Here is a 26,303-nt window from a genome sequence, read left to right as displayed (position 1 = left end):
TCCAGTCCCTCTCATTTCAAATGAAAGCCGATCACGAATGAAATCTTCGCGTCATTGTTTTCACTCTTCCGCGATCCGCTTCTTTGTCTCGGGTATAAACGTCTGGTTTATTCCCTTCGGCTTCTATATCGTTCCGTGGGACAAAAGGCGTATGACGCGGCGTATTTTCCTCCGACCATGCTCCACGGAGTCGATAAATATAACGAATGCCAAAATGAGGAGCCAGAAAACGTATGGATGGCGAGGTCCCGTTGTTCGAGCCTGACCAACGTTGTTTTCTTGTATTCAACTGTACTATTGACTATGTAAGAAGATTTATATCACGCAATTTTTAAAATTATGATGTTCTGTACGTGATTTTTAATGCATCCTTCAAAATTATGGACTAAAAGTGATATCTAGTCTTAGAGACCAACTGAAACCTTAGGAGGACTGTCATTTATGGTTCAGTATTGAAAAAATGTTAATGGTTGCATTGTGGTTCATGGTGACCTTGAGAACCACTCTTGCTTGCTCCGAACACTACAATTTAAATATTGTTTTTTTTTACTCCTTTTAAATTGGTGTCTAGATAGTCTAAGAATATTATTAATTATATCAGACGACTTTCAGCAATTGGAAAATCCTCAGTGTTCAGTTGAGACGTCATTAATCAAAGTACCAAAGATAAATGTGCTGTTGTCTCAATTCTCAAACGCACAGAAAGTAATCAAATCGAAGCTATGTCAAAAAAAGCCCTATTAAAATATGTACATGCGCAATTAATGAATACCTAGCCGCTTTCAATATCTACAAAGCCCTCGGTGTTCAACTAAGACACTATTAATCATAAGAGTAAGTGAACAGACTATAATGCTAATTACACAGTAATAACATCCGCAGAAGAGCCATGCAGACAGTTGCAAATGGGCGAGGCTCAGAATTAATTGCTGTTACAAGACCCAACCCTAACAGGTATCTAAACAAACACATCTAATAGACTGGAGGTACTCAAAAGAAAGCTTCCAAGGATCTGAACTATAAAAACAATTAATTAGGACTTAATAATCCCAACAGTACAAGGTCTAAGTCTCAGTTTCTTCAGTTGGGACACCCGGTTACCAAAGATTAAGTTCAATAACACAATGCATCAGAAAGGTACCTGGACCAAATAGTTAACAGCCACTGATTCCTAATTATCTAACAGCTCACTCTATTCACGAATTCTCTTAGAAACCGTAGTCTAGGCTTCCCTGAGGAACCTAGGGATATCTTCCAGCATTGACGATTCGCGTCTGACGCCGGGCAGCATCCACGAGTCACCGAAAGTTCATCTAAAACGCCGTTAAGCAGACCTTCGACCCAGGGCCCGGTTCAACAATGCCCCCATCAGAGCGTGCATTTGTCCGTGGCACGCCAGCAGAATTTTCCATCTCGCGGCCGGGCGTTGCACGTGTGCAGCGTTCAGTCTCGCGCGTGCATACCGAGCCTTTGACACGCGCATAAATCCACCGGGGCGTCCCGTGGCATTGTGAGCCTTGTCAGAAGAGCTTCCTCCCGTGCCTTCTTTAGAAATGCCATTTCTCTGCGTCACGCGTCTCTCCTTTCGCGATCCACGCAGCCCACCTTCGCCACGGGTGGAGTCGAACGCTTCGGTGCCGTGAACTGGGGAGGCTGTAGCCGAATCTTTTTAATGGTGCACTAGTCCTAATGGCGTCGATTCTCGAACGGGAGGGCGACGAAAGCGAACATTTCGCGTCTAATTGCACGCGAAGACGCGAACTATTGGTATTAGACACCGTTGGAAAGGTCTGCCGTTCCTTGTAGCGTAATGTAAATAGTAGTCGATAAGTGACGACGTCGAACAGGAGGTCCTTTATTATTGGAATAGCTGAGGAGTCGCTTAGTTTCATGCGTTACGTTCTTATAACTTCGATCGATGTAACGTCCAACAAGTTTACTTCTATCGACCCACATATGGATCACGACGATCTCGACTCGAAAATTGAGTAATTTATTGCGATCTCGTCGTCCCTCCGGACGATTCAAGTTGTAATTTCGATTCCAGATACGGTTGGCCAAAGCGTGAAATTTAAAAAACCCTCCCATCGGCGGGCACAATAGAAAATTCCGTACTCGAACGCGAGATAATTCACGTCGCGTGATCCGAGGGGCACCTTAACCGCCATTCACAAGCCTAAACACCGTCCGTTCAATGGGGTCCCCGAGAATCCTTAGCCCCCAAAGTTGTTTCCCTCCACTTTCGTCTCATTGAACGAACGATCGTCGGCTGAATAATTCACCGGATGATCGAACGTGCCGCTGAAAAATAAATTAAGACGCCCGCAGAGGATCCCGCGGCGTGAAACATTCAGGGTCCATCGTTCTAGGCGAGACAGGAGCGTTTGGAACGAGGCGTTTTCGGCTGTCGAGCGATTCGAATGGCCCGTATTTTGACACCGTTGACAGGCTTCCTTTCTTATGGTAATCTGCCGCCCCTTTAAGGCTGCTGCTCTCCGCCTCAGCCCGCCCCCGTGTCCTTTCTCACGTTGTCCTCGAGAAACCGGCGACAGCGGCTTTTGAAAATCTCTTCATAAATCTACGTCAGACCTGGCTAGTCCCATTGTGGCCGCGTAATGCGCCTAGGGATGTTTTTGGACGCACAGGATGCAACAGATCTCGTTTACGAGCACGTGATATCCAGGTGGGATCAACGAAGGAATTGGAGAGTTTATGTCAGAATTCGATGGAAACTGATAGTTCTCCTCGAGGTTTGTTTATAGATTTGGTAGACGGTATTGTAGTGGAGGACCGATATCGAACGATGGGGCTCCCTGTAAGTGGATTATGGTTGCGTTAGGTAAGGTTACGAGCTGCACAAAACAGACGAGGTGCATCGCCAGACCAATGGTCACAAGTTTTCTATAGATCACTCTTTATTGTTGAGGATATTAAAGAATGTGAGAAAGTAAACGTTATCCGTATTTGCATCAATAAATAATGATTTACCAAACAAATTCCTAACGTTTCTTCCAGTTATGCTCCTTACTGCAATTTTTTGGAACTCTTGAGCCTAAGACTGGGACTTACAAGCAAAGCTACTTACATAGAGGGAGTCACTGATAACAATAGTTCCAAGCAAAGCTACTTACGGAGAGGGAGCCACTACCGTTGCCCTATGCAAGCCTATTTAAGCAGACGAACAATTCGGAACAATAGTGTTCATAAGTGGATTACAATTGTCTTAGGGTTAGGTTAGGTGATAATAAACATCCCTAGCGAATTTTTAAAGAGAAATTCGTGTTTTTAGAAAATGTCTCCAGTAGTTCCCGCTTTCAAATGACCTGGAATTCTCATTTGAAAGCGAGCACTACTGCATTTCTAGGTAGGAATCTTTGTTTTCGACCAATGCAAATAGAAATCTGTATTTACTTGCAAAAGCAGATGAGTTTACAATCACTTATTTCATGGGAAACTTTGTACCCCCTGTTTTCAGATGTCAAATACGTAAATGAAGATTACAAAAATTGATGTTTATCGAATATGCGTACGAAGTGGAACGTTCAAAAGGGAAATATATTGCTGCTGATACGACACTTGCAATTACTTACAATCCACTCGTGGAGACATTACGGGATGCCTTAAGTGGATCCATAACCGACGTCTATTGAATCGTTGAAATCGCCGGCTGCAACGTTTGCATATTTAACACGCGCGATCCATTATAGTGATGTATAGTTCCATCATAATATTCATCGTGCCTCGTATTTTTCTTGGTGTTTTCGCGGCAAAATATCCCGCATCGACGGAGAACCCGATGAATAATTAATAAGGGCGGTTTTACGGCCGACGCGATGCTTATACGAGGAATTACGAGTACCTGGTGTTGATATAGTCTAAGCAAATAGTAAGGAAAACTTCCTTAAATGAAGTAAACTGTATTACTGATCCTCCATTACCCGAACTACTAAGATTATTCTGCAAACAGAACCTCAGGATTAAATTAATTGAAATTAATAAGTACGACGTCATATTACTTTAAATAATATTGAACATTTACGTTTCCAGTAATTTAATTTATAATTACTTGATCACGATCAATATTCTGTGGTTTATTTAGTATATCACGGACGAGATAACACAAAATTGGAAAAAGTAATATAAAAGGATTCCTTCTTTTATTTTGCACATGAATAAATCTGCAATTTTATTACGTTATAAATATTCAGAAGATCTCTCCAAAAGTATAGTAATTCCATATAATATTTTAACTGCGTTCGAGTTTCATTGTGTCTCAGAATATTCGCCCCACGGTACAGAAAATTAATTAAAAATTGATCAAACCTCCCGGGGACCTTCGAATTGAAAAAATTAATTAACTCTCCCCCTAGCGTTCTTATATTGAAAAAGAATGAATGCCGCAATCCATTCAATGAATATTTTCAATTTTCGGGCAAACATTAATTTGTCAAGCTTCCTATACATTGCAACGTACCCCTAGAAATTATTATTTAATACAAAATAATAATTTTTTCGACATTCCACATTCTGAACAAAAAATGTTATTCAATTATTTAAAAATAATAACCGTAATATAAGAGTCTGCAATGCAGAAAAAGACTCTGAATACAGTGACCACGTAAATTCAACGTTTTTAAAAGGTATCAATATTCGAGTGACGGCACCATTTTCTTCAATGGACGCCATATTCCCCTGGTCGCGTACAGCTGCGTCTTTTCATGCGCTCGATGCAACCTTTGCAACTGTCCGCAAATACTGCATACGGTCAAAGCGAAAAGCAAAAGGTACCATCGGGTTGGATAATTGAAAACGGCACCCCTGCGTTTTCCAGAGACCGCAGAGGAACTGTCAAAATAAAAAGGTGGCTGGTTCGGGCTTTGTGCGCCCGGTGAAATATCGTTTGGGACGCTCATTGTGACGGTTCGACGGTTCGTTAGAGTCATTTAACGGATAAGTAGCCAACCAGGGGAAATATATTTGTCTACTTCCGACGTGAGTTATCTACTTGGGGGGCCATTTAGGTGCCATCGTGTCGTGGGAATCGATTATTGCGTTCGAAAGTGTCGTTCCTGAACTCAATCACTGATATTGTCCAAAACTATTCTCCGACATATTCTCGCAACGATTGTCAATTTCTGTTGATTCTACTTCCTTTATATTTGTAGATACTGCGATAGAATTCACCTAAATCTTTCGTTACAAGGATCCAATACCGACGAACGTAAAGGTTACCAAAAATGCAATCTACACAAATGCCAAACTATCGTAGGGATTCATCGGTGGACAAAGTGAAAGTAACGGTGCACGTGATGCACCTAGGTGCAGCTATGGTTGCACATACGCAACGTGCCACTTGCAAGCTATATATAAAAGCTTTTTGATCCTTCTTCCTCGCTCTCTAGCATTTCTCCGCGGAAGTTGGTCGCTTTCGAACGCTGGAATAGAAACGACATACCGATTCGATTTCCCCCTGAAATTCTGCTCCCGAAATTGAATACGGGATTCCGGAAATATTAAACGCAACAATTCCAAAAAATAATCGAATAATATAACAAGGGAGATGAAACGATTTTTCGTTTGGAAGCCGAAACGAACGCTTCCGAATGAAACACAAATTATTGAGCACAATTTCTACATAAATGTTATTTCGCTATTGTTCGGCATTTCGAATCACGTAAACTCCATTAGTAATATTGTCAATATCATACAAACTCTGTGGATGTGCAGGATGGATTTTTGTTACATATATTTTTTTAAATATGAAGTAAATAGTATACCTGGCTATCAAGTTTGAAAATATAACGAAAAACTAGTAATATAAAAAAACAAACAAATTAGAATTTACTGTTTTTAATGACAAACATCGACAGATTAATTAATTTTGAGAATAAAAGTATTGCGGTACATTTATCCTAAACTTAGTAGTTCTCGAGATATTTGTCTTCAAAATCAGCGTTGGCGCGTCGTCTGAATTGTTAGACGACACGCGCCACAGAAATTGAAACCTAAATATTTCGAAAATTATTATGATTGTGGTAGATATATCCTAATACTTGTATTCTTCAAATTTAATATTCTATCAGATTCCGTTATAAAAAGTGGCCCATTTCACTTAATAAAATTCACTTCGTATGATAATAACCCGTTTGATCTTTCCAAAAATAATTAACCAGAAAAAGCACCTAAAATAGTAAAGGCTAGGAGCTTCCAACGAGTATACAGGACACCACCATCAGAAATTTGCTTTTAGACAGTGGCAAACGGGCCATTTCGACTCGCTAGAGATCTTAATAACGTACCACGACACCAGCCGTTATTAAAACGAAGCAAGCAGAAATTGCAACGCGCTAATTCCCTTGCAACAGACTAGAAACGAAATCTCTGAAAGTCTGGCCGCGTGAACCACTTTCAGCCGCATCGCCGTGAAATTATTTGAGCAACAGGAGACACAGAGGCCACGCTTCGCAAACTGGCAGACAGTCTGACTTCTCGTAATGGAAACACGGATAGTGGAATGGGGGGGAGGCGGAGGTGGGCTTTAAAAGTGGCGCGCCAAGCGCTTTAAATCCTTGCAGCATTTATTATTCTGTCGTGTGCATACTTTTCCACGCTTTTTCCTGTCTCTTTTTCCGCGGATTTTCAGATTTTTCGTTCCGCGGCGAACGATTCGGCGCTCGCCTACATTTCGAACGGCGAATATTATCCGGCTAAATGAAGATTATACGCTCCCGCCGATTTTACCCGTTTTTTCACCCCCCCCCCCTCCCTCCCCCTGGGCCGTTCGCGTACCCGTGTATCTGAAATTTTTATTCACGTCACGAGCGCGCCGCGGATCACCTATGAATTTTGGATCATAATTTTCGAGCAGGGGTTTAAAGGGGACGATGAAATTCGCGTTTATTCCTGCTGCGCGTCAATATTTATGACAGAGGACGGCGTGCAAAGCGTCTGAATACGCGAGCTGTCTGGATTTAACTCGAGACTTCCGCACGATCCTCGGATGAAGGATTTTCCTGAAAGTTTTGGTGACAATTTTATCTCTAGGAAATGCACCGTGAAATTTAGAACGTTTTCCAAAATATTCTCTCCAGAAATTGTCATAGACGTACAATAATCCCTCGCTTGAAGACTGAACATTGGGTCCGGCCAGTTGCCTTTAACCGAGGGACAGTGGAGAGTTTTGTCTAGCAAAACTGAGGGAGATAGACCTGAAAAACAAACGAATTGTGGCGGGAATCCATTTTAAGGATTCTTCGTGGAGGACGAGAAACGTTTTCCCTCTGAAAAATGACTCAAGAGCGGACAGCGAATAAAACAAAATCTGTAAATGCCGGTAGACAACTTGTTACAAACGGACGAAACACCAAAATGTTCTCAAACGCAAAGGGCCACCCCTATATCTGAATCTCGACGAAACACCTCACTCCCTGGCCGCACTCCAAACCCACGGATCAACATCGGCCGTCCACACCACAGTCGTGGACCCGTATCACCTCGAGGTTGCCGGATTTTTCATTCTCCAGGTCGGTTGCAGTTGGCATCAGCAACTTTCCCGCTTGGTACTTGGCAATTAGATGCTGAAGAGGAACGCTCTCCGCAGGGAAGGCACGGATAACACGACGAAGGAAGCCGCAACAGTGGACCCAACGAAAGTTTAAGCTTTCTCCAGAGGGTATTTTCATCGGTCTGTACCGGACAGTTTCCCCGGGCTTCTTCGACATCTCTGCCCACCGATCCCCTCTGTTTGAGTTCTGTTATCCGGCAACAGTGCAAATATGTAGTCCCGATCGCTGTAGACTGATGACGCAAGGGATAATGATTTCTCTTTGATATGTATACTCTGAACAGCAATTCCTGATACGAAATTGAGATCTCAGGTTATAGAAACGTACGATATGCATTCAAGAAGCCTTGTCATAGGTATAGTAATTCCCTCTTTAGAGTGACGATTTTTACCCCGGATTCAAGTAACGGAATCAACCCCTACATTGACATACAAAATGATCTTTTTTAGTACTTAAGGGTAGAATGAATGAACGTATCTCTGATCAATGGGACAAACAAAACCATTCACTTAGAAAAGTGGTATTTCGTATACAAATTGTTACTTGTAAGCGGGCAATTACTGTACTTCTCAACCTATCCTGTTATTTCATGTTACTTGCATCATTCTGATATATTTTTCACTACAACCGAATACAAAATTTTTCGAAACACTTCAAGCTAACTTTTCAGGTTAATTTTATTAATTACAATTTATATATTATTACTAATACGTAATTTTCTTTGATGTATTCGATCGAGAAGTGTGTCTTTTCAGTGTTTATCAATAATAAAATACGATACTGATATAAAAACGATTTTTTAATCGTTCAAACACGCGACTAGTCTCCGCCATTAAATATACAATTGAATATTTTAGCGCGGAAACATTTTTTAGAGCCAGACTTCCGTATTCATCGAATCAGTGATTATTGAAACGATTATGCGGACCGTTCCACGAAATTGTGACTAAATATGCGACGAATGGAAAAACGTTAAGCCGTCGGAAATTCAGTTGATCCTGAATCAGTCCGGATTTCACGATCGATGAGCATCGGGAAACAAACGACTCGAAAATAAATCCCGCCCCCGTGGAACGTGATCAAGCATCGCAGCAACCCGGAAAGTATTAACGCGACAAATAACAGGCCGCAACGCGGCGGAAAACCGAGTCGTTGAACGTTTTAAATAATCTCAAATCGGCCGGGCGACACGAAAACCCGCCGGAAACGCGTTTTTACGGGCTCGAAACGAGTTGCTGGTGCGTTGGTCCGGCAACCTGGCAAATGTGTTTCCAAAATTTTCATATAGGGTGACGCGGAATTATGAGTACCCTGTGTGAACGATTCGTAGATTTTATATAGTTGCTCAAAATTTATTTCATAAATGGACAGCTGATATCCCTGGTGAGATTAGAATGTTAATAAATAATATACCGTGTCAAAATAGACACAGTTCACAGTTTTAGGGGTTTGTTTTTGTACTTGTGCAATTTCATCTTTAAATATGGACTTTAAAAAAGATTTTCCCGTGAAGAGAAACAAACAAAAAAGAAATTACATTCGCACCTGAGTCACACTGTACAGATGGAGGCTCGTTATCGATGTCACCAGACACAGCCAGCGAATCCCTGGCTTTTTTCGACAATTTAATTGCCGTCCATGTAACACGAGAGTGAACAAAATTCAACGGATAAAAAGAATAGGAAAAGATAAAAATGTAACAGCTTTGCGCGTCGAATGAATAAAAAACGAGCCGATATTAATGTTTTTCGTTAACCGAGTTCTACGAAGCGTAAGATTTAAATTACTCTGTTATTGTCCGTTTTATTTAAATTGTAAATTGAGATGTAAACAGATAGTGGAAAAATTGTTTCACTGTGATATGGTGATACTATTAAAATTTTGTAAAAAAATATGTATGTGTACATATATTCGTCTCGATTCTGAATTATATCTATTGGTTTACTACAAAATCATATTTGGTACATTAAATTTCTGAAAAAAATTGAACAGACTTTTTTTTACATTTTCAATTTATCAAAAAATCGTGAAATTTAGTAAGTCTTCTCTACACAAAGCACCGACGCTATTGAATATTTCGAGAAAAGGCTATTGAATATTCTGTTCGTCAAAAATTCGTCCAACAAAAACCAGAAAATTTTACACGTTCTAAACTAATATCGGGAAAATTCTGTAACAACGTTGCCAGTTTTTTCTTTGTTCGATTGTCAAAGAGAGACTACAAAAGAAACCACTTTCGCAAAATTAAATTCTCATTTCAATGCCATTCAACACACTCACCTCCCCCAATCCCACGGCCCCGCCCCCACACTTCGCTGTCGTTTAACTCTCCGAAAATCGTTCCCGCGGCTTTCAAAGAGAAACAAAAGCAACACGGAAAACAAAACAAATAAACACAAACAAAAAAGAAAATCGCTAGAGTACAATAGCGTTCGATTTTATTGGCCCTCTCTCCCCGATACGTGTTACGCGCGCACACCGTTTGCCGACCCACACTCGTGGGGAATCCCGCGCGTTTTTTTCCACTTCCCGCCCATCACACAGGGTGTCTGCTTTATATAAGCAACGACACTTGTCCCCGAATGGGGCACGCTCGCGGACAGACCGACGGCAGATCGAGAGGAAAACTCGGTTTTCGAAATGCGTACGATTTTTCCCTCCTTTTTTTCGGATCTCATTTTTATCGGGAAAAATTTAAACAAACGACGATCGATACTCTGCCATCCTGTTCAGCTATAGAACTGTTCTCCCGCCTCTATCCACGGCCAACTACGGAGTTTGGAATCCATTTTATTCCGTCAGTATTGACGTTGTTCGCGTTCGTTTGCATTCTTCAATTGAAATTTTGCAAGCTTTTTCTTTGGACCAAAATAAATTAATGACAATTTATGTGAATCTTTGTTAGCCCCAAACTCGTCTAACATATTGCTATAAAATTGCTCCATAATCTTCGATACGAAAGTCAGGAGGGGTGAATTTAACATAGAGGAGGGAGGATGCCACGTCAGAAGAGCAAGGGAACTGCAAGTTTAAATTTGCACTTGGCACCTGATCTGCTGACGTTGCAGGGAAGCAGGAGCCAAGAGGTATGCTCGTAGGAGGGGGGTATAATTCGCTCGATTATTTAATAGCTTGGCTTGACGCCTAGCTACAACATTGAGCAGCCTGGTCCCGACATTCTCCAGTTGCAATCTATATTAAAGCCTCCATGGCGAATTGCTCATTAGTGGATTAACGAGGAGCACGGTGCCAAACTTAATTAGAGTTTGCTCTGTGGCGTGGTGAATCATAAATAACGAATAGCTACAACCACGCATCACGAAAGACAAGAAACAGATTATTATATCCTGATCGAAACCGCGAATCATGGTATCGTCGTAGAGATTCCAGTGTGATCCAAATCGAAGGTCTCCTCTTGTCTCCGGGTAATCACTGTATTAGACAACGTCCAGCGACGAAGATCTCTGGGTCAGAGGTCAGAGTATGATCCACGTTATAGCCTCGCAACGTGATCCCAGGTACTTGGTCCACAGCTTATAATACGATCCAGATGACTGTATCAGAGATCACCAGGTGACGGAGATCGCCGTGTCGAAGATCAGCGTATGATCCACGTCATAGCCCATAACATTGGGCACTCTTATGGCGGAGGTCGTGACGCGATCCAAACGATTATATCAAACATCGCCAGGTGACGGAGACCGTTATGTTAGGGATCACGGTACGATCCACGTCATAGCCCCGTGACACGGTCACCCTTACAGGTCGTGACGTAATCCAGATCGCTATATCAGAAGTCGCCAGGTGATAGAGATCGCCGTGTCAGAGATCACCGTGCGAGATGCAGATCGCCGTTGCGATAAATCACGATATAATCCAGGTCAGGCTGCGACACCCAGTGATGTAATCCAGATTAACGTATCAGCGAGCATGATGTGGTCCAGATCGTGCTATAACTCATGTCGCGGACCCAATCATTAGCCGATAAACGCACGTTAGGCGACCGGTCTGCCATCTATCGCGCGAAAACGGAAGGAGGGGGCGAAGTAATTCGCAGAAACGTTACGACTCCGACGTTTTCGAGGACCGATTACGACTTTCTTCGCACGTAAACGTCCCGTCAGGACGTAAACGTCGCTGTAACCGCTCATTATCGCGGTATCGGGACGCTAATAGAGTTACCCGGTTGCCACTCCGGTGCCCCGAGGCTGACGTGACGCTGGACGGAGGAACCCTATCGCGTTTCTCTTAGACGAAATCGCGGAGTTCCGTGTTGCGTGAAACGCGGAAGGGTTTGATGGCCGGCCCCTCAGGATCCTGGCAAGGACTGCTGCTGATGCGGTATTTGCGCAGGTGTAAGAAACATCGAACCACGTTGTTGGGGGGTAGTTAGACGTTGCGTCGTTGGGTAGTTAGATAACTCGAGACGCCAAGGATGGGCTTGCATAACGCGATAGGTGTCCTGGAAGGGAGGGAGGAAGATGGTTGGGGGCTAGAAGAATGTTTAGGTGCACTTGGAACGATTTTCTAGCGAAGTTGACGCGAGAAATTGTGAAAATAATTCTAGAGACTTTAGTTTATCCCTGTTTTGCAAGCTTCTTCTTGCGAGGGATATCGTTTAATTTTCCATTTTCCATCTCTTGTTCGTTTATCTAACTTTTTATCTGTATTAGATTGCTCGTTGCTTATCGAAGAATGTCTTTTACAGGTGGTAATGGCGACATCGAAGATCTGGATCCAGATGTTCAGGATTATAGTACCGACGAAGACTACAACGACGTCTTCGACGCTACCACCAACGGGTATGTTCAATATTTCTAATATTTTTGAGGATCTTATTCTTTATCCCAATAATCAATTTGGTAATTCCTTCGATCACATATCTCCATATTTATTTAGAGGGCAATTTCGGTAATCGAACTTGTGATAGTTGACTTGTGAACAATGTGTTCTGTATTTGTTTAATAGTTTAGAAATTTATGAAGATGCTGAAATATATTACCAATCATGTAATGTAAATAAAAGCCCCGAAGCGTTAAGTAAAAATCAGTTTCGTCGCGTAATCTTGAATTTCTCTTCATTTCCTGGCCAGATCTTCCCATTTCCTAAATCTCGAGCACCCAGGAGGCTCAACAAAGCACTCCGCGCAATAAGCCGAATCGAAGACGAGGTTCGATCGTCGGAATTTCGATTGGCCCTATCGACGCTTCCTTCTAGAATTAGCCTGTCAGAAGGAACGAGAGAATTCAAATTTAATCACGCCCAAAGCTTTCGCAGTGCCACGACGCACGGGAAGTGGCATTATTAGCTTTCGAATCGAACCAATCGAGTCGCTTCCTTATTAAGCCCTGCGGCATCCCTTGCTCGCTTTTCCATCATAGAGACCCATGAAATCCTTGCCCCCTTCACCTGCCACCCATCCATCATTCCCTCGTACACTTCTCCCCTTTTTTAATCCCGCCTACATCTCCGATTGAAAATTTTATTCCTGTCTATTTTAAAAAATATTTATATTATGATTAGACACAACCTAAAAAATCCAAATTAAACATTTATTCTGGAGGTCACTGTAACTATTCACCCCCTCTTCCCCATATTAATCTACGTTTCTAACAATTTTATTCTTTGCAAATTTGAAACCCCTATCTCTTTTGATAAAACAAAGCTCAGGAATATATCCTGTCGTCGCATTTTCATCGTCTCGAACGACTTGGTATCGTTCAGACGTGACCTTCTCGAGGTTCGTGGAGCCCTCCTAGCCAGAGCACCGTAATGCCGCGATAATGCCCTAAACGCAATTGAAATTACGTGTCGTAACCGATCGCAGTAACGCATTATGGTTGCGATATCGTGCGTGTACGGGTCGACAACTTCCAGCCAGCTGCATTATTCCTGAACGCCACGTGGCTCCATTAATATTGATGCACCGACCGATTCCTGCAACCCCTTCTGCAGGGAATGTCGAGGGGGAGTTGACAGAGATGCTGGTAGACGTCCCAGCGACACGGGGTTTATCCCTCGAAGGATTGTGGAAGATCCATTCTTCGTGAACCCGAACGTTGTTTGAATAAAGTTAGTCCCTCACGGTTATTCGGATAATTAGTTATCTAACGAAACTTCGTTACCAGCGACTGTGCACGAGAGAATCGTAGGAACAGAAGATTGCAAGCGAGATCCAGAAAACGTACAATGTACCGAAGTCGCAGAAACTATTCGTCGCTGCTTCCACGGACTAGAGTCTATTTTGGAATTCAAATTGGGATTCAAAATTTCTTTATTCGATGAAAATCAATGGTCTATAGTAGTCACCTTTATGTAAAAAGGTGATGACGCGAATATGCAACTGCAAAATGCAATTGTAATTTTTTATTACACCATTTAACGTATTTTTTAGTTCTCTGCAAAAAAGTATTGAGGTCATTTTGTCAGAAAACTGTTAGTTTCAGAGATATTTGAGTTTTAAGTTTGTCGTAGTGGGGGAACAAGCAGGGCACCTGATTGGTCAAAACTTCAATACTCTTTTGTGAGAGAACGGTACGTTTGCGGCGAATGGTTCCTTATGAACTTTTTATCCTCTCATCGAGTAGAATACTTTAAAACAGAAAACTTTGATCAATTGTTCACCAAATATATTTAAACAAATTTCCCCTGAACAAATTCTCCAATTAGACTCGACTCGTACGACTACAGCATAGATAAATAAAAGAAACGACGGTAATTGAATTCCCTAGCTATCCTAGTACTCTTCCATATTCATTTGTTAGACAAGACACGACAAGTACGCGCACTCGCGACTCCAAACGAACCGTATCCGCGAAAAGCTGGCTTCTTGATGATCCGGACGCTACGAACGCCTCTTCAATCATTTGCATGGCGACTTCAAAACGTTGCTCTCGAGGCCGGGGGACAAAACCGATCCCTCAACCGAGGTTAAACGTTGCATTATTTATAGAAACCCTGCGAACGCCTAATCCCTGTCTGAGACGGTCTTCTGAGTGCTTAAAACTGCCAGCAAAGGAAGTGACGTAACGCGGTGGGCGCGTCGAACTGTTAACGATTCGTCGACCCTCTTCTTCGCGATGTTTTAACACCTCTTCCCGTGTAAGGGCGAACTTGTAAGCGTGCTTGCTCGGGTGTCGAACTTAATTCTGCGTGGGTAACGACTGGATCGTCGAGCGTTCGTGGGATTGGGTCTGACTCATGGCGGTTGTCTAACGGAGCTTGTCTATTGAGATTATTCACTCGATCAACAACCACGAAACAATTTTTTTCTCGTTCCTTACAGTCAAAATAAAAGATCGAAACGTTGGTTATTTTTTTTAACGATTAATCGTTTTAGATTCATTATTCGAAGTCTCAATTTCGAACACTTTTATTCGTTTACCACGCTAATAACGTTCACCGCGAGTGTCTTAAATAATATATATTCACGGAAATGTCAAATTTAAATGACGGTTATCTGAGGATCGAAGTTAATTTTTTTATTTACTGTTAAAGAAAACGTTCAAGAAAGTGAATCCCACGAATGTTTTCGTTTTCGAATGACGGACTATCGTTAGGAATCCCAAAAGACGTTGAATTTCTCCGAAAAAGCACGAACGATAAAGCTTCTGATGAACGCGCGACGTGGCAGGCAAAAGCCGGAAAATTGATCCGCGCCGTTACATAATTTTCACGCGTTCCAGTCAGCGTTGCGCAACCGTTGTAAAGCGTGCTGAAATTTTAACTCGTTCCCGTCGTTTAATAAACGATATTTACGATCGCTGCCGGCGTTCGCTCGAAACTTTCGACGCTGCTTTTCGCTACGAACGTCGAGGAAAACGAAAACGGTTTCCTTCCTCCGTACACTATATTTTGTATGGTATTCTTATAGGATATAGCGAGTCTCGGTCGGGGTTTATTAAATTCGAATTGAAATCTATGCTATACAGAGCGCGCCATTATTACCCTCGTACTCCATTTTCCAAGAAAAGCGTCGAAAATACTTTTCTCAAAGATCCTTCTTCATTTTTAAAATTCTTAGTAGTACGAATATTTTACGCTCGAAATATTTCAAACCTTACGAAATGAAAATCAACTTTCGTGTTATTAGATCAATTTTCTTCGCTGGTCTCTGTCACATTTATGCTCGCAAATACGGTTTCTCGAAAATTGCGTTTCAAAATTTGAATTAAACAGGTTGCGTTCTTGTTCTTATTTAGAATTTTTACATTTTAATCGAACCTTTTTTCGTTTTGTCGCTGCAAAAAGGCCGAGACCCTCGTCTGTGAAACGACTGATAAACGCCTCCTCAAAATGCATGGAGGAACTTTGCATGGTAAATACAGAGGAAACGCGAGCCCTTTTTTGGCCCCTTTTCCTTCCCCCCTCCCTTCATACGTGTTTTGTGGACGCTGTTAATTTCGTTCGTGTCGTTCGACGTCGAAAACCTCCGGGACGTCGTTGACGCATGCACTGGTGATTTCAATTTTGCGAAACTTCCCGAGCGGAACTTTTTATCCCCGGTAATTCGATAATCCCCTAATGGCGGTGTATAAAATCGACCGAGACGAAGGGTCGGCTGATCGAAAAAAAATTACAAATCGCCTCGCGAGCCCACGGAGTTTCGATTTATAATTTATATTTACATGCAGAAGTCAATTTTCTCCCAGAATACAACGATGCCTAACCCTAAAATTATTAGTGGACGTGAACGTAATATTAATCTCCCATAGCCTATTCGAGATCTTTTCAAAGAGTTCTCTCCAATTGGAAACACTGATTTTAGGCGATTTATTAAATAAAAAATTAGGTTTAAAAACGTTTAAACAATAAAATTAAATATACTATACTTTCCATTGAAACGTAAAGAACAACCAAACAAAATTTCATCTGGATCGGACGAAAATGGCAGAAGTTATAGGGAAATCACAAACACACAGACGTCGACTTTTATATCAATAACGATACGCACAAAAATTAATCGTGGGATGACACGTATTATTTCAAGAAATCGATTATTTTGCACCGAAGGATGTCCTTAAATTTTGTATCGATTAAAAGGGTTAACCGGAAATACAAGCGACCCGGTGGAACGTCTGGCAGAAATTGCATTCCGTAATGAAGCCGAGCTACCCTCCGCGATTCCCAGCGTTTGGTGTCATTAACAATTGAAGCCAGTCGCCGTCAAGAACGGTCAACGCTGCGGGCCACAGGTGAGCCAGAACTTGCTAGTGACTTACCGATCATAGCTTGATTTATATTCAATAACCAGTGGGGTTAGTTACTCTCTGCGCCAGTGTGCAATCACGTTCTGCCGTGTAAACATGTCTTGATACACGGCTGCACGCGTGTCCGTGCATTTAAGGACCACCACGCACACAGACGTGCCTGGACAAACTCGATGATTGGCTCCTCGCGCAAGGGTAGTTTCTAGTTTACGTGGCTCTGCGGTCAAGTTGCTTTCGAAATAAGGACGTGCCTTCCCGTGCATATTTTCGAGATGATTGCCAGTACCGAGGACAAACGCAGATATACAGTCTTGTTTGCTGTTTTTCGAGGCTGGGTTCAAAATTGAAAACGTTCCACCCATTTTAACGAAAAGTATAAGACCTGGGCATTTGAAATTTGATACGAATATACGATTACGTCTCCAAAAGATACACACTTTTTACGCAATTATCTCGTATACAGTACTGCCTCGCTTGTTGCAACAATCTGTGTTACGGATACTTGCAACGAAATCATCACCCACCACTGTTTGTTTAGCTGGCAATTATGTACTTGAAATCCGAGTTTAGTGGCCTGTTTCCAACTGAATGGTGGGGATGATTCCTTTGCAAGAATCCGTAACACGGATCCATGCAACAAGCGAGGTACCATATTCTACTATTGAATAATATTTTGGGACTAAACCGATCGACTTGAAATTTGACACACATACAGGTTTTCCAACGCAAACAATCGAGGCTAGGTGTAAAACAAAATGGCGTCGTAAGTTCTGAGAATATAACGATAGTAAGATAGAAGTTTTTCAGTCCAAAAGGAAATATTTGTTGGGTAAAGTGTGTTGTCTTTGTATATACAAACTATTTCGTATATAGAGTGTCTCGTACGTTAGAAGAAACAGGCACACGGAAGTTTCGAAAGGGAATATAGACCGTTGCCGAGCTGCGAATCGACGCTTCGATGAATAACTATTCCAAAGCACCGAACAGTCGAAGGAACTTTCAGCAAACTCTGCACAAAGAAACACGAAACGACGCGATGCCTGGAAGTTTAATTCGATCGAATTCGGTGTTCGATTGAATTTCAAATTACCCGGAAAGTCCTGCGAGGTCGCGGGGACTTGACGAAATTCAATTAACCGTTTCCATGTGGAGGCGACGGTTTTTTTTTTTTTTTTTTATTTTTTTATTTTCATTCCACGGAATTTCACGCGCTCGTTATAAAACATGAAAGAAGGCTCGGGGCACGCGTTGTTGTCCAAATTGGCACGGCTGAATGGTCGCGTCGCGAACAAAGAAGCAAACGAACAAATTTACACCGGCGCGGCGTGGAGTTTAATTAATCGCGAGGCAACAATTGCCTGACGCAACTCGTTCCGTTGTGTTCTTCGTTCGTTGCTAGCGTTTCGCTCCGAAAAAAAAACCCGACGGAGTTTGTGTGCGTCTGACGTGCGTGCTTCGGAAGCCCTTCGCCTAATCGTCGCTCATTGTCGCCATTCGGCTTGTGACAATCAAGAAGTTCATGTAGAGGGTGTCCAATTTAAATCGATCGAACTCAATGACGACGCTAAATTTTTCTAATGGTTTCATAGGGGTGGTAATTTAATGCATATTTATAGAGAGTTTAACTATAATTATGACTGTAGATGATCAGCCAATTTTGAGAGGAATGTCACCAAAAATTTTTAAATAAATTATAATTTTAAGACTACTTGTTTGTGGTATGTCTATCTGGGCTCTAAAATGAATTCTAATCTAAAATAATTTTTACTCCCCCGCTGTTTACGGTGTATAAATATATTCTATTGGATATTGAGACGATGATAAGGTAGTAGGGGTCGGTGACTATCGCCCAGACAGCAATTTTCCTTATTTTTGGCAAATGGTCTAGGTTAGGTCGCAAGAAGGATCTTTCTCGTAGAATGGTTGGCAACCGCGATTCTCTCGGTGTAAATCACGCAAAGTGAATTAACGTTTCCACGGGTTGCATGAGAGACTGGCACGACAGGAAAAAAGACTGAAATCTTGGGCAGTCCATTTCCAGAAACACTCTGCGTAAATAGCGCGGCCCCGGCGATCGTATATCACCCCCGCGATAAGGGGAAGTCCACACGGTACGCATTATTTCGCCGCGTTGCAACGCCAGAGGGCGAGAAGAATAGGGTGCCGCTCCATTAACATATTCATAGTTAATATTCCAGTAGCTACGTACAGGCGACAACGCACGCCCCCTTGGATTTATATTGGCCGAATATACACGATTACTCCCTATCCTCGTCGCGATCGACCGGAAGTCGCAATTGATTGCAACTTCCACGAGCAGTTTCCTCTCGATTCGTCCCAGCATCCTCCTCGATGCACTTGAGCAATATCTTCGGTGACGAAACCGTTTCGAGACATTGCAGGCTACCATCAAGTTCATCGAAGAATAGAAAAAGCTATTCGAAAGTATACAAGCCACAAAAATGAATATCAATCGCTAATTGACTTAGATGCACTTTTTTTAAAGAAGATGCAGTTGGATTGTTACCAACTCTGAGTTTTATCAGGACCAGTTTAAAGATTTTCAATAGGTCACCTGGTGGTGAATATGTGAAGCAGCAATTGGACCAAATGTCCGCCATATTTATGTAAATGTAAGAACTTTTAAATAATTCGAGCTCAAGACATTATCAACAGGCGTTATAATAGAAATATACATTTTTGCTTGTGAGTGTTACTTATCAGAAGCTATTGCTGCTCCTTAATAAATCAATTTAGTTTCTTAATGTTTCACTTAGTAATAATGGTTTCTCCCAATGCATTATTCATTCCAATAATGAACCATCAGTGATCCATATATTTCTGATATGTTAATATAATTGCGTCGTCCTGGACTCCTCCGAGACTTCGTCCAGCCATCTAATTTATCAGTCAAGACAGAACTTAAAAGAGAGATTTCAATGCCATCAAGAGGGCCTCCATTGTATTAATATTCGTTGAAAGGAACTGCTATTTCACAGATTAAAAATCCTTTCATTCCATCGTTAAATACTCTATCTTTTTATTTCAATGTTCATAATAGTCCAAAACACAGCCTAGCTAAAGAAATTGAAACTTTTAATCGAAAATACAAGTGTATCCAGTAAAACTATCAACAGGTTGAGGCGATACTGTACCAGAACGAGGATTAAAATTATAAAATTAAAATTGATCTGGACTAAAAATGGATAACAGATTTAAAAAATAGTTAACTGAGGAGACACCGGTCAAAGAAGAGATACTCGGAGGATCATGTTCCAGGATCCTCTTTCAATATCCCTGCGTCATTGGCTTAATCAAAATTCCTTTGTCACTCAACTGATACTTTCACTGGCTACCCCTGATAAAACTCAGCTCCTTTAATGATCCCCATTTTAAAGTTACATTGTTAGCAGCAAGCCTGGATGAAATTACTCCGGCTATCGATCTGCATGTGGGAGGTAAAAGAAGCCTCGAGGGCATCTGATGCAGGATCGTCGTTCCAGAAAAATCAATCAAGGACACTGGCAACGTCCGTGTCCGTTGGTTGCAATTTATTCGATCCCCGGTTGTCTTGTACTTTCGCGGCGAACAATGCCACGATCGAATTTAAATGAAACCCGTTTAAACAGTTGGCCAGTCTTGTTTCGAAAATTTTTCGATCGCGAATACGAGGAACCAGGATAAAACATTCCGATTTATTAAACTTGGAGATAATATAATAAAAAATACCACACGATTAATTTTTGATTGATTAAATAAAGAACCGTACCGAGGAATTTATCACACGGATATTTTTGAACGACACTGTACTCAAATAATTTATGCCTGTAATACGAGTCGTAACAAATTCCGAACATCATGGGACAAGATTTTCCCAAGGAAGAGGTTCGGGCGTTTTAAAAATGTAGGTACAAGTATAATAATCGTTGAATTTTCATATACCGTGCACTTCTACACCTGTAATCATGCTAAACGGAGCATGTAAACCGACAGATGATAAAAAATTTAACCCACGTTCTCAACGTCCTTTGGTCAATTTCCCGCGACAACATGTCGCTCATACATTTCAATGAGACTTCCCTAACGGGTGTTCGAAAAGCAACGATGTCAAAACATTTATGTAAAACGTGGCTTAAAACTGAAATACACGCGTGAGAAGCTAACATTACCAAAATAATAACAATGTTTGCAAAATTGGAATACTCAAACATATTTTTGTGTGCTCTGTGGCAATTTATAACGAGTTCTTTGAATCTCAAAATTTTTATTTTATTCGCAGAACCGACATGGAGGCAGCGTCTGGGGCTAAAAGTGGTACGTTGAAGTTTATACGCACTTTGACGAACATCTCGAAGGATGCTGGCGGTGTCGCCCACATGCGATGCGAGGTCGTTGGCGATCCCCCACCAACCAAGATCAAATGGTACAAAAATGAAGCACCACTGGAGGAGAGGCGACCAAAGATCACTATTAAAAAGATACACGCTCAGGTAATACCCCCGACACAGTTAACAAAGTTACATTTGCTCGTACCAACATTTTGCATTCGTGATCTGTGTGTTTGTGATTTGCCTATAACTTCTACTATTTCTATCCAAACCAAATGAAATTTTGTATAGTTGCTCCCCATGGCCCGACGGAAAGTATGAGCTATTCATATCATTTGAAAAAAGCCTCAAAATGTCCTAATGCAAACCTTAATCGTGGGTATTAATTGTAAAATGATTTTATTTCTCAGGCACACGAACACGCCGCAAAGAACATAGCCGGAAGTCGGCTGAAGATCATCAATCTGGACGTTTCAGACGTAGGATTTTACACTTGTCGCGTGGCAAATGGAAAGGATCAGATACAAAGCGAGGGAACGCTTCGCGTCGACTCGTCTAAGAGCAGACATGGTGAGTAGAGATAGTGTCTATTGACGTTAACTTTAATCAAAGAGCGTCAAGTTCTTTGTGACAGTCGAGCGAAGCAAACGTCTAAGACGTAGGAAATGAAAGGGACTGCAAAATCATCGGACACTTTGATAAACGTGTATTAATACTAGAAAGAGAATGGTAAAGTTGGTAATGCTTCGTTTCAATATTGAAGTAACCAATTTTTGTATTCACTGTTGTAGGATCAGGTTTTATCATGAATCTTTAAGTTTGTTAATATTTAACGTTGTTAACATTGTCTAAGAAATTGTTACGTCAATTCTTTGATTACGTATTCGAATTAAGACGGCGTGGAAACGCGTCTCGACTTTTGCACGATGACGAAGGAAAAGCTTTTCCTGATCTCCAACGAAGACGAACGAAATATAGGAAGCTTTAGCGAGGGATCGTAAAACTGTCAATTCGACTCATCGAAATTCCCCTTTGACGTCTGCTCGCCAAGCAGGGGGAAATTGATTCCCCCGGGTGGCGTGATTCTCTTTAAAACAAAAATTGTACCAAAATTTCCGCCTGGACGATCTTTTAATGCTAGCGACTCTAACGGAGCTTCAAAATTTGCTTAACTGCAGTGGAATTCATTATAAAAAATATTTTTAAATTAAGCTACAAAGAATTAAGTAACATTATCGTTGCTCTTGTTCATAGTTTACAAAGTAAAAAGAATTGTGTAACGAACACGTTGGTCCTACAGTTTAATAGCAATGACCGACAACTAACCATCTGCGCACGTACCTTGCGCACGTACCTTGAGCACATGGCGGTGCAGATGACGCTAGTGTTCCGTGGCTTCGTAACAACTACAATGATCGTGGGTATACGAACGTATATTCAACAAAATGCGTTTTGTTTCATATTGAAAAATATTCTTCACTGATAGTGTACAGTCCACAGGGCGTCTCTCTGTTAAACAGTAGAAGATAGAACAAATTTTAAGTGAATATCTCACATCCTACGCAAACGTTATCAGGAAGAACACATTAGCGATGAGAATGAAATTATAACTCCCGTCTAAATCTCGAAGTAAAAAACCTCTTCTAAGGAGAAGAGATCACCGTCAAAAAAGGTGAACGAACCTTCAGACGCGTATTACGGCCCGTGCTAAGGCTAATTCACCCTCATCCCCTGGTAGGCCACGTCGTCCCTCATAAGTCGGTATTCAGCCCGGAAAGTTTTCCCCGTGTCTCGGAGCGGAATTTCGTGCGCGAAACTTTCCCAAAAAGCTCTTGTGCCCGGGAGCGATGAAACAAAACTGACAGCGTTCCTCTGACGAAGTTACCGAGCGACACCCCTAACAAATTCTAATCTAATCGGGGGCCAATGCGCGAAGAAAACGTCCCCCTCCGCGCCCCGAGGACCGCTGGCCAGCTCTTTCAACCCTCCGCGACGCGGAACTTTGATATTACCACTCTGCAAGTCAAACTCGTTCGAGGACTCAAACTTCTTTCGACCACCTTCACCGTTCGTGCCTTTTTCCAGCTGTTTGGGCCCCTGGTGTGACCAACGCGCTCGCTATGTTGAACAATAATAAAATTCGTGTTGAGCACTCGACTTTTCGTGCTTCGTTTCAAAATTATAAATATAGCCATACCCTAAACCTCCCTAGTCGCGTTAATTAATGGATACATCATTTTTCGACTTACGTCAGCCACTCTGTGACCAATTGATATTTCAATAGCTCTATTTGTATTTCTCTGAACATAAATCGCCACGACGCAACTGCTCGACTAATGAATTCTTCGTAAAGAAATACGAAGGGAAGAAAACGATGTCGACGGGGGAGGGAAACCATAGGGTGGTTCTCTCGGTCGCAAACTTAATCGGCCGGCTCTCACGGGGCGCGATCAACGTCACTCCGCGCAGCTCTTCCACGGGTGTTTAATTCGTGGGGTGAGAAGTCGAGTTAATTAACACGGTGCTCAATTATTCAGGGCAGGCCTAATAAGCCGTGTCGAAACTGTTTGCCGCTGGTACACGATCGGAACGAGTTTGCGTTGCGCGCGAGCGTCGCCTGGCTTTTATGGCGAGGTGTTGCTTCCGGGGACAGCCAGCACCCGAGAGGGGTGGAACCGAAAACATCAATTTTTGATAGTCAAATTGAAACTGTTGAGAAAACAGATGTAGACCGACCGCGTGAAGAAGAAATATAAATGTATATTGCATTTTAACATCACTTTAAAATTTTCCCCGCTACTTTTATACCATCCAACTTTTCCCTAACTCGAAAGTATCACCCTGTAGATCCACTTCACTCTACTGGCCCGTCCGATCGACGCGGAACGAAACGATTCGTGAAGTAACACTCGGTGTGTCGTAGAGTTGAACGGAAAAAGGCAGAGTTGAAGAAATATTTGACACCTGGGACGCGCCTAGGGATTTCGCGCGGTTTAGGGAAACGGAGGGTCAGGGAATTTCGCTGTCCATATTACTTAGGCGATCACCAATCGTCATTCGTTGCTTTTAGTCTAATAGGAAACTTTTAGTAGTTAGAATTTGCGACCGGGAAGCGTGCTTTTCAGTGACAACTGAAATTTAGTTGGAAAAAGAAAGCAATAAAATTGTATTAAATTTGTCTGTTCGAACAATGAATTAAACTACTTTTCAAAATGAAAGAATTCCTGTTTCTTGTCCCCCAAAAAGATTTTTAGGACTATAGGGATCCAGGTTCTCCTGCCATTGTCTTCGTGAAATTTTTTTTCTACGAACAACGGCGATGGAATACGTTGGCGATGGAAAATTGGGGAAGGTAAATGGCTGCACTAAAAGGACGTCTGGCCTCGCACCTTCCTAATTCACTTATCCGTGTTGCCCCTGGGTTTTTAACGAAGAGACTTAGTTACCCTAAAACCCTGTCAACCGGGGCGCTCGTAGATTTTTCACGTGTTTACTTAACCTGTCGAACGAGATATTCCAAAAAAATTCTCGGTTATGTGTGCCTACAAAAAATAAAAATTTGTAAACAGAAGCCATCGGTCAATATTACAGTAACGGCAAAATGGAATGGAAAACTGACGAAATGAAAATAAAGTAATCAACCGATCCTGTTGGGTCACTTGAAAATTGAAATATATTTTTATATAACAACGCAATGTTTATAAATTTTTGAAAATCCGTTCGGTGTTTGTAGGATCGAGTACAACGTGTCTGACCATTACTAGGCAATTCTACTTACGGCGTAGAACTAACTAGTAAGGGTCAAACAAGTAGAAATAACTCGTAATGTCAGGCCAAGTAGAAACATCTCATAATAGTCAGACGGGTTAGCAAAATCATAATTCCAGGCGCGTCGCACACATTTTCAAAACGAAGCCTCGTAGATAAAATTGCATTCTACATTTTCGATAGATTTCTTTCGTGAGAAATCATCCCCTCTCCGGATGCTTTAAAAATTTTGACTAAACAACAACAATCTCTAATTTTCGAAATACAAATTATCGATGTAGCACTTGATTTAAATTAATTTTCACGAACTACAAGATAGAAACAATCCATCGATGTTGCATCTAATAATTTCGTTCCACTTTAATTATAAATAATTTTGAACACGACGGATATTCGTGTTTTGTGCGTAATAAAGAAAGCTCGCTAAATGTTCGTATCAGATTATTCGCGGTCGTTGATGAATATTCAAGACATCGTTCATAATTTTTCGTACAATTCCAATCCCCTCCACCGACGATTATTTACAATCGACGGTGATTTGCGCGAATTGGTAAACGTTCGTTGAAACAACCCACGATGAAAAACGAACGAGGAAAAAGGCAGAGAACGAGCCTTCAAGCGACCGATAATTAAAATGATATTCGCAAATTTGATACGTCGCGTTTCCGGCTGATTCGATTAATTCAGAATTATATTCATCCCCCGCCGGTATCGATTCCTCGTGAGTCCTCTCGCTCGACTGCCCCTTATTTTACTCCGTCATAACCGAATTTTAATTAATCCCGGAATTATTAATCTGCCAAGCCAGGCGGCAACTTTGATCCGCCTATTTTGCAGGAGAATAATTGAAAAAGTTTCGCGGGGACTGTTTAAGCACGCCATGGACAATTTGTGGGCGACCCTTCTGGGCATTGGACGGCTTTGATGCGAATGTGACCACCATAAAATCCTCTAATTTGAATATCATTCGCTGGCAAAAGTACAAAATTTTCTGTCTCTTCGTGACATAAAAAAAAAACGCAACACGTTAATTAAATTAGTTATTATTGTACGAATGGAAATGAACTGAAATGGGTATTATTAAGTCTTGTTACTAATTACAATCTCTCGATTGGAGTTGAAATAAAATTAAACTTTTCCGAATATCTGTATCAGTGAAATGTTCATTTTCTTAAAATAAAACAGGAACAGACAATAACATTTTTGTGGAATTCAAGCAACGTCGAAAACATTTACGTAAATTCAGCGAAATTATTTGCTTCGAGATACATTTATTTATTTACTAATCGCTAAATAATCTTATACATTCTCTGTGTATTTATACGTATAAATAAATATGTAAAAATAGGTATGTTTATGATTTCGATTTTCCGCTGAAGTTTCGATATTTTCGGGATCGTTTGATGATACCAAAGTCAATAAATGTATTTTTC

At 41.5% G+C, this 26,303-nt stretch overlaps 1 protein-coding gene across 3 annotated transcripts in view; it reads left to right on the top strand.

Annotated features, from left to right (window-relative positions):
• Ror (tyrosine-protein kinase transmembrane receptor Ror) overlaps positions 1-26,303 on the top strand; it is a 242,002-nt gene that overhangs the window by 178,288 nt on the left and 37,411 nt on the right. For all 3 annotated transcript variants that reach the window (XM_076768966.1, XM_076768964.1, XM_076768967.1), the window contains exons 2-4: positions 12,274-12,367; positions 21,054-21,264; positions 21,513-21,672. In XM_076768966.1, coding sequence (XP_076625081.1) covers positions 12,274-12,367; positions 21,054-21,264; positions 21,513-21,672 — 465 coding nt within the window. The remainder of the gene's footprint in view (positions 1-12,273; positions 12,368-21,053; positions 21,265-21,512; positions 21,673-26,303) is intronic.

This window comes from Colletes latitarsis, chromosome 7 (assembly GCF_051014445.1).
Source record: "Colletes latitarsis isolate SP2378_abdomen chromosome 7, iyColLati1, whole genome shotgun sequence".
In the NCBI taxonomy this organism is placed as follows: Eukaryota; Metazoa; Arthropoda; class Insecta; order Hymenoptera; family Colletidae; genus Colletes; species Colletes latitarsis.
The sequence above is the reverse complement of the archived record's forward strand: the minus strand, read 5'-3'. Positions and strand labels throughout refer to the sequence as shown.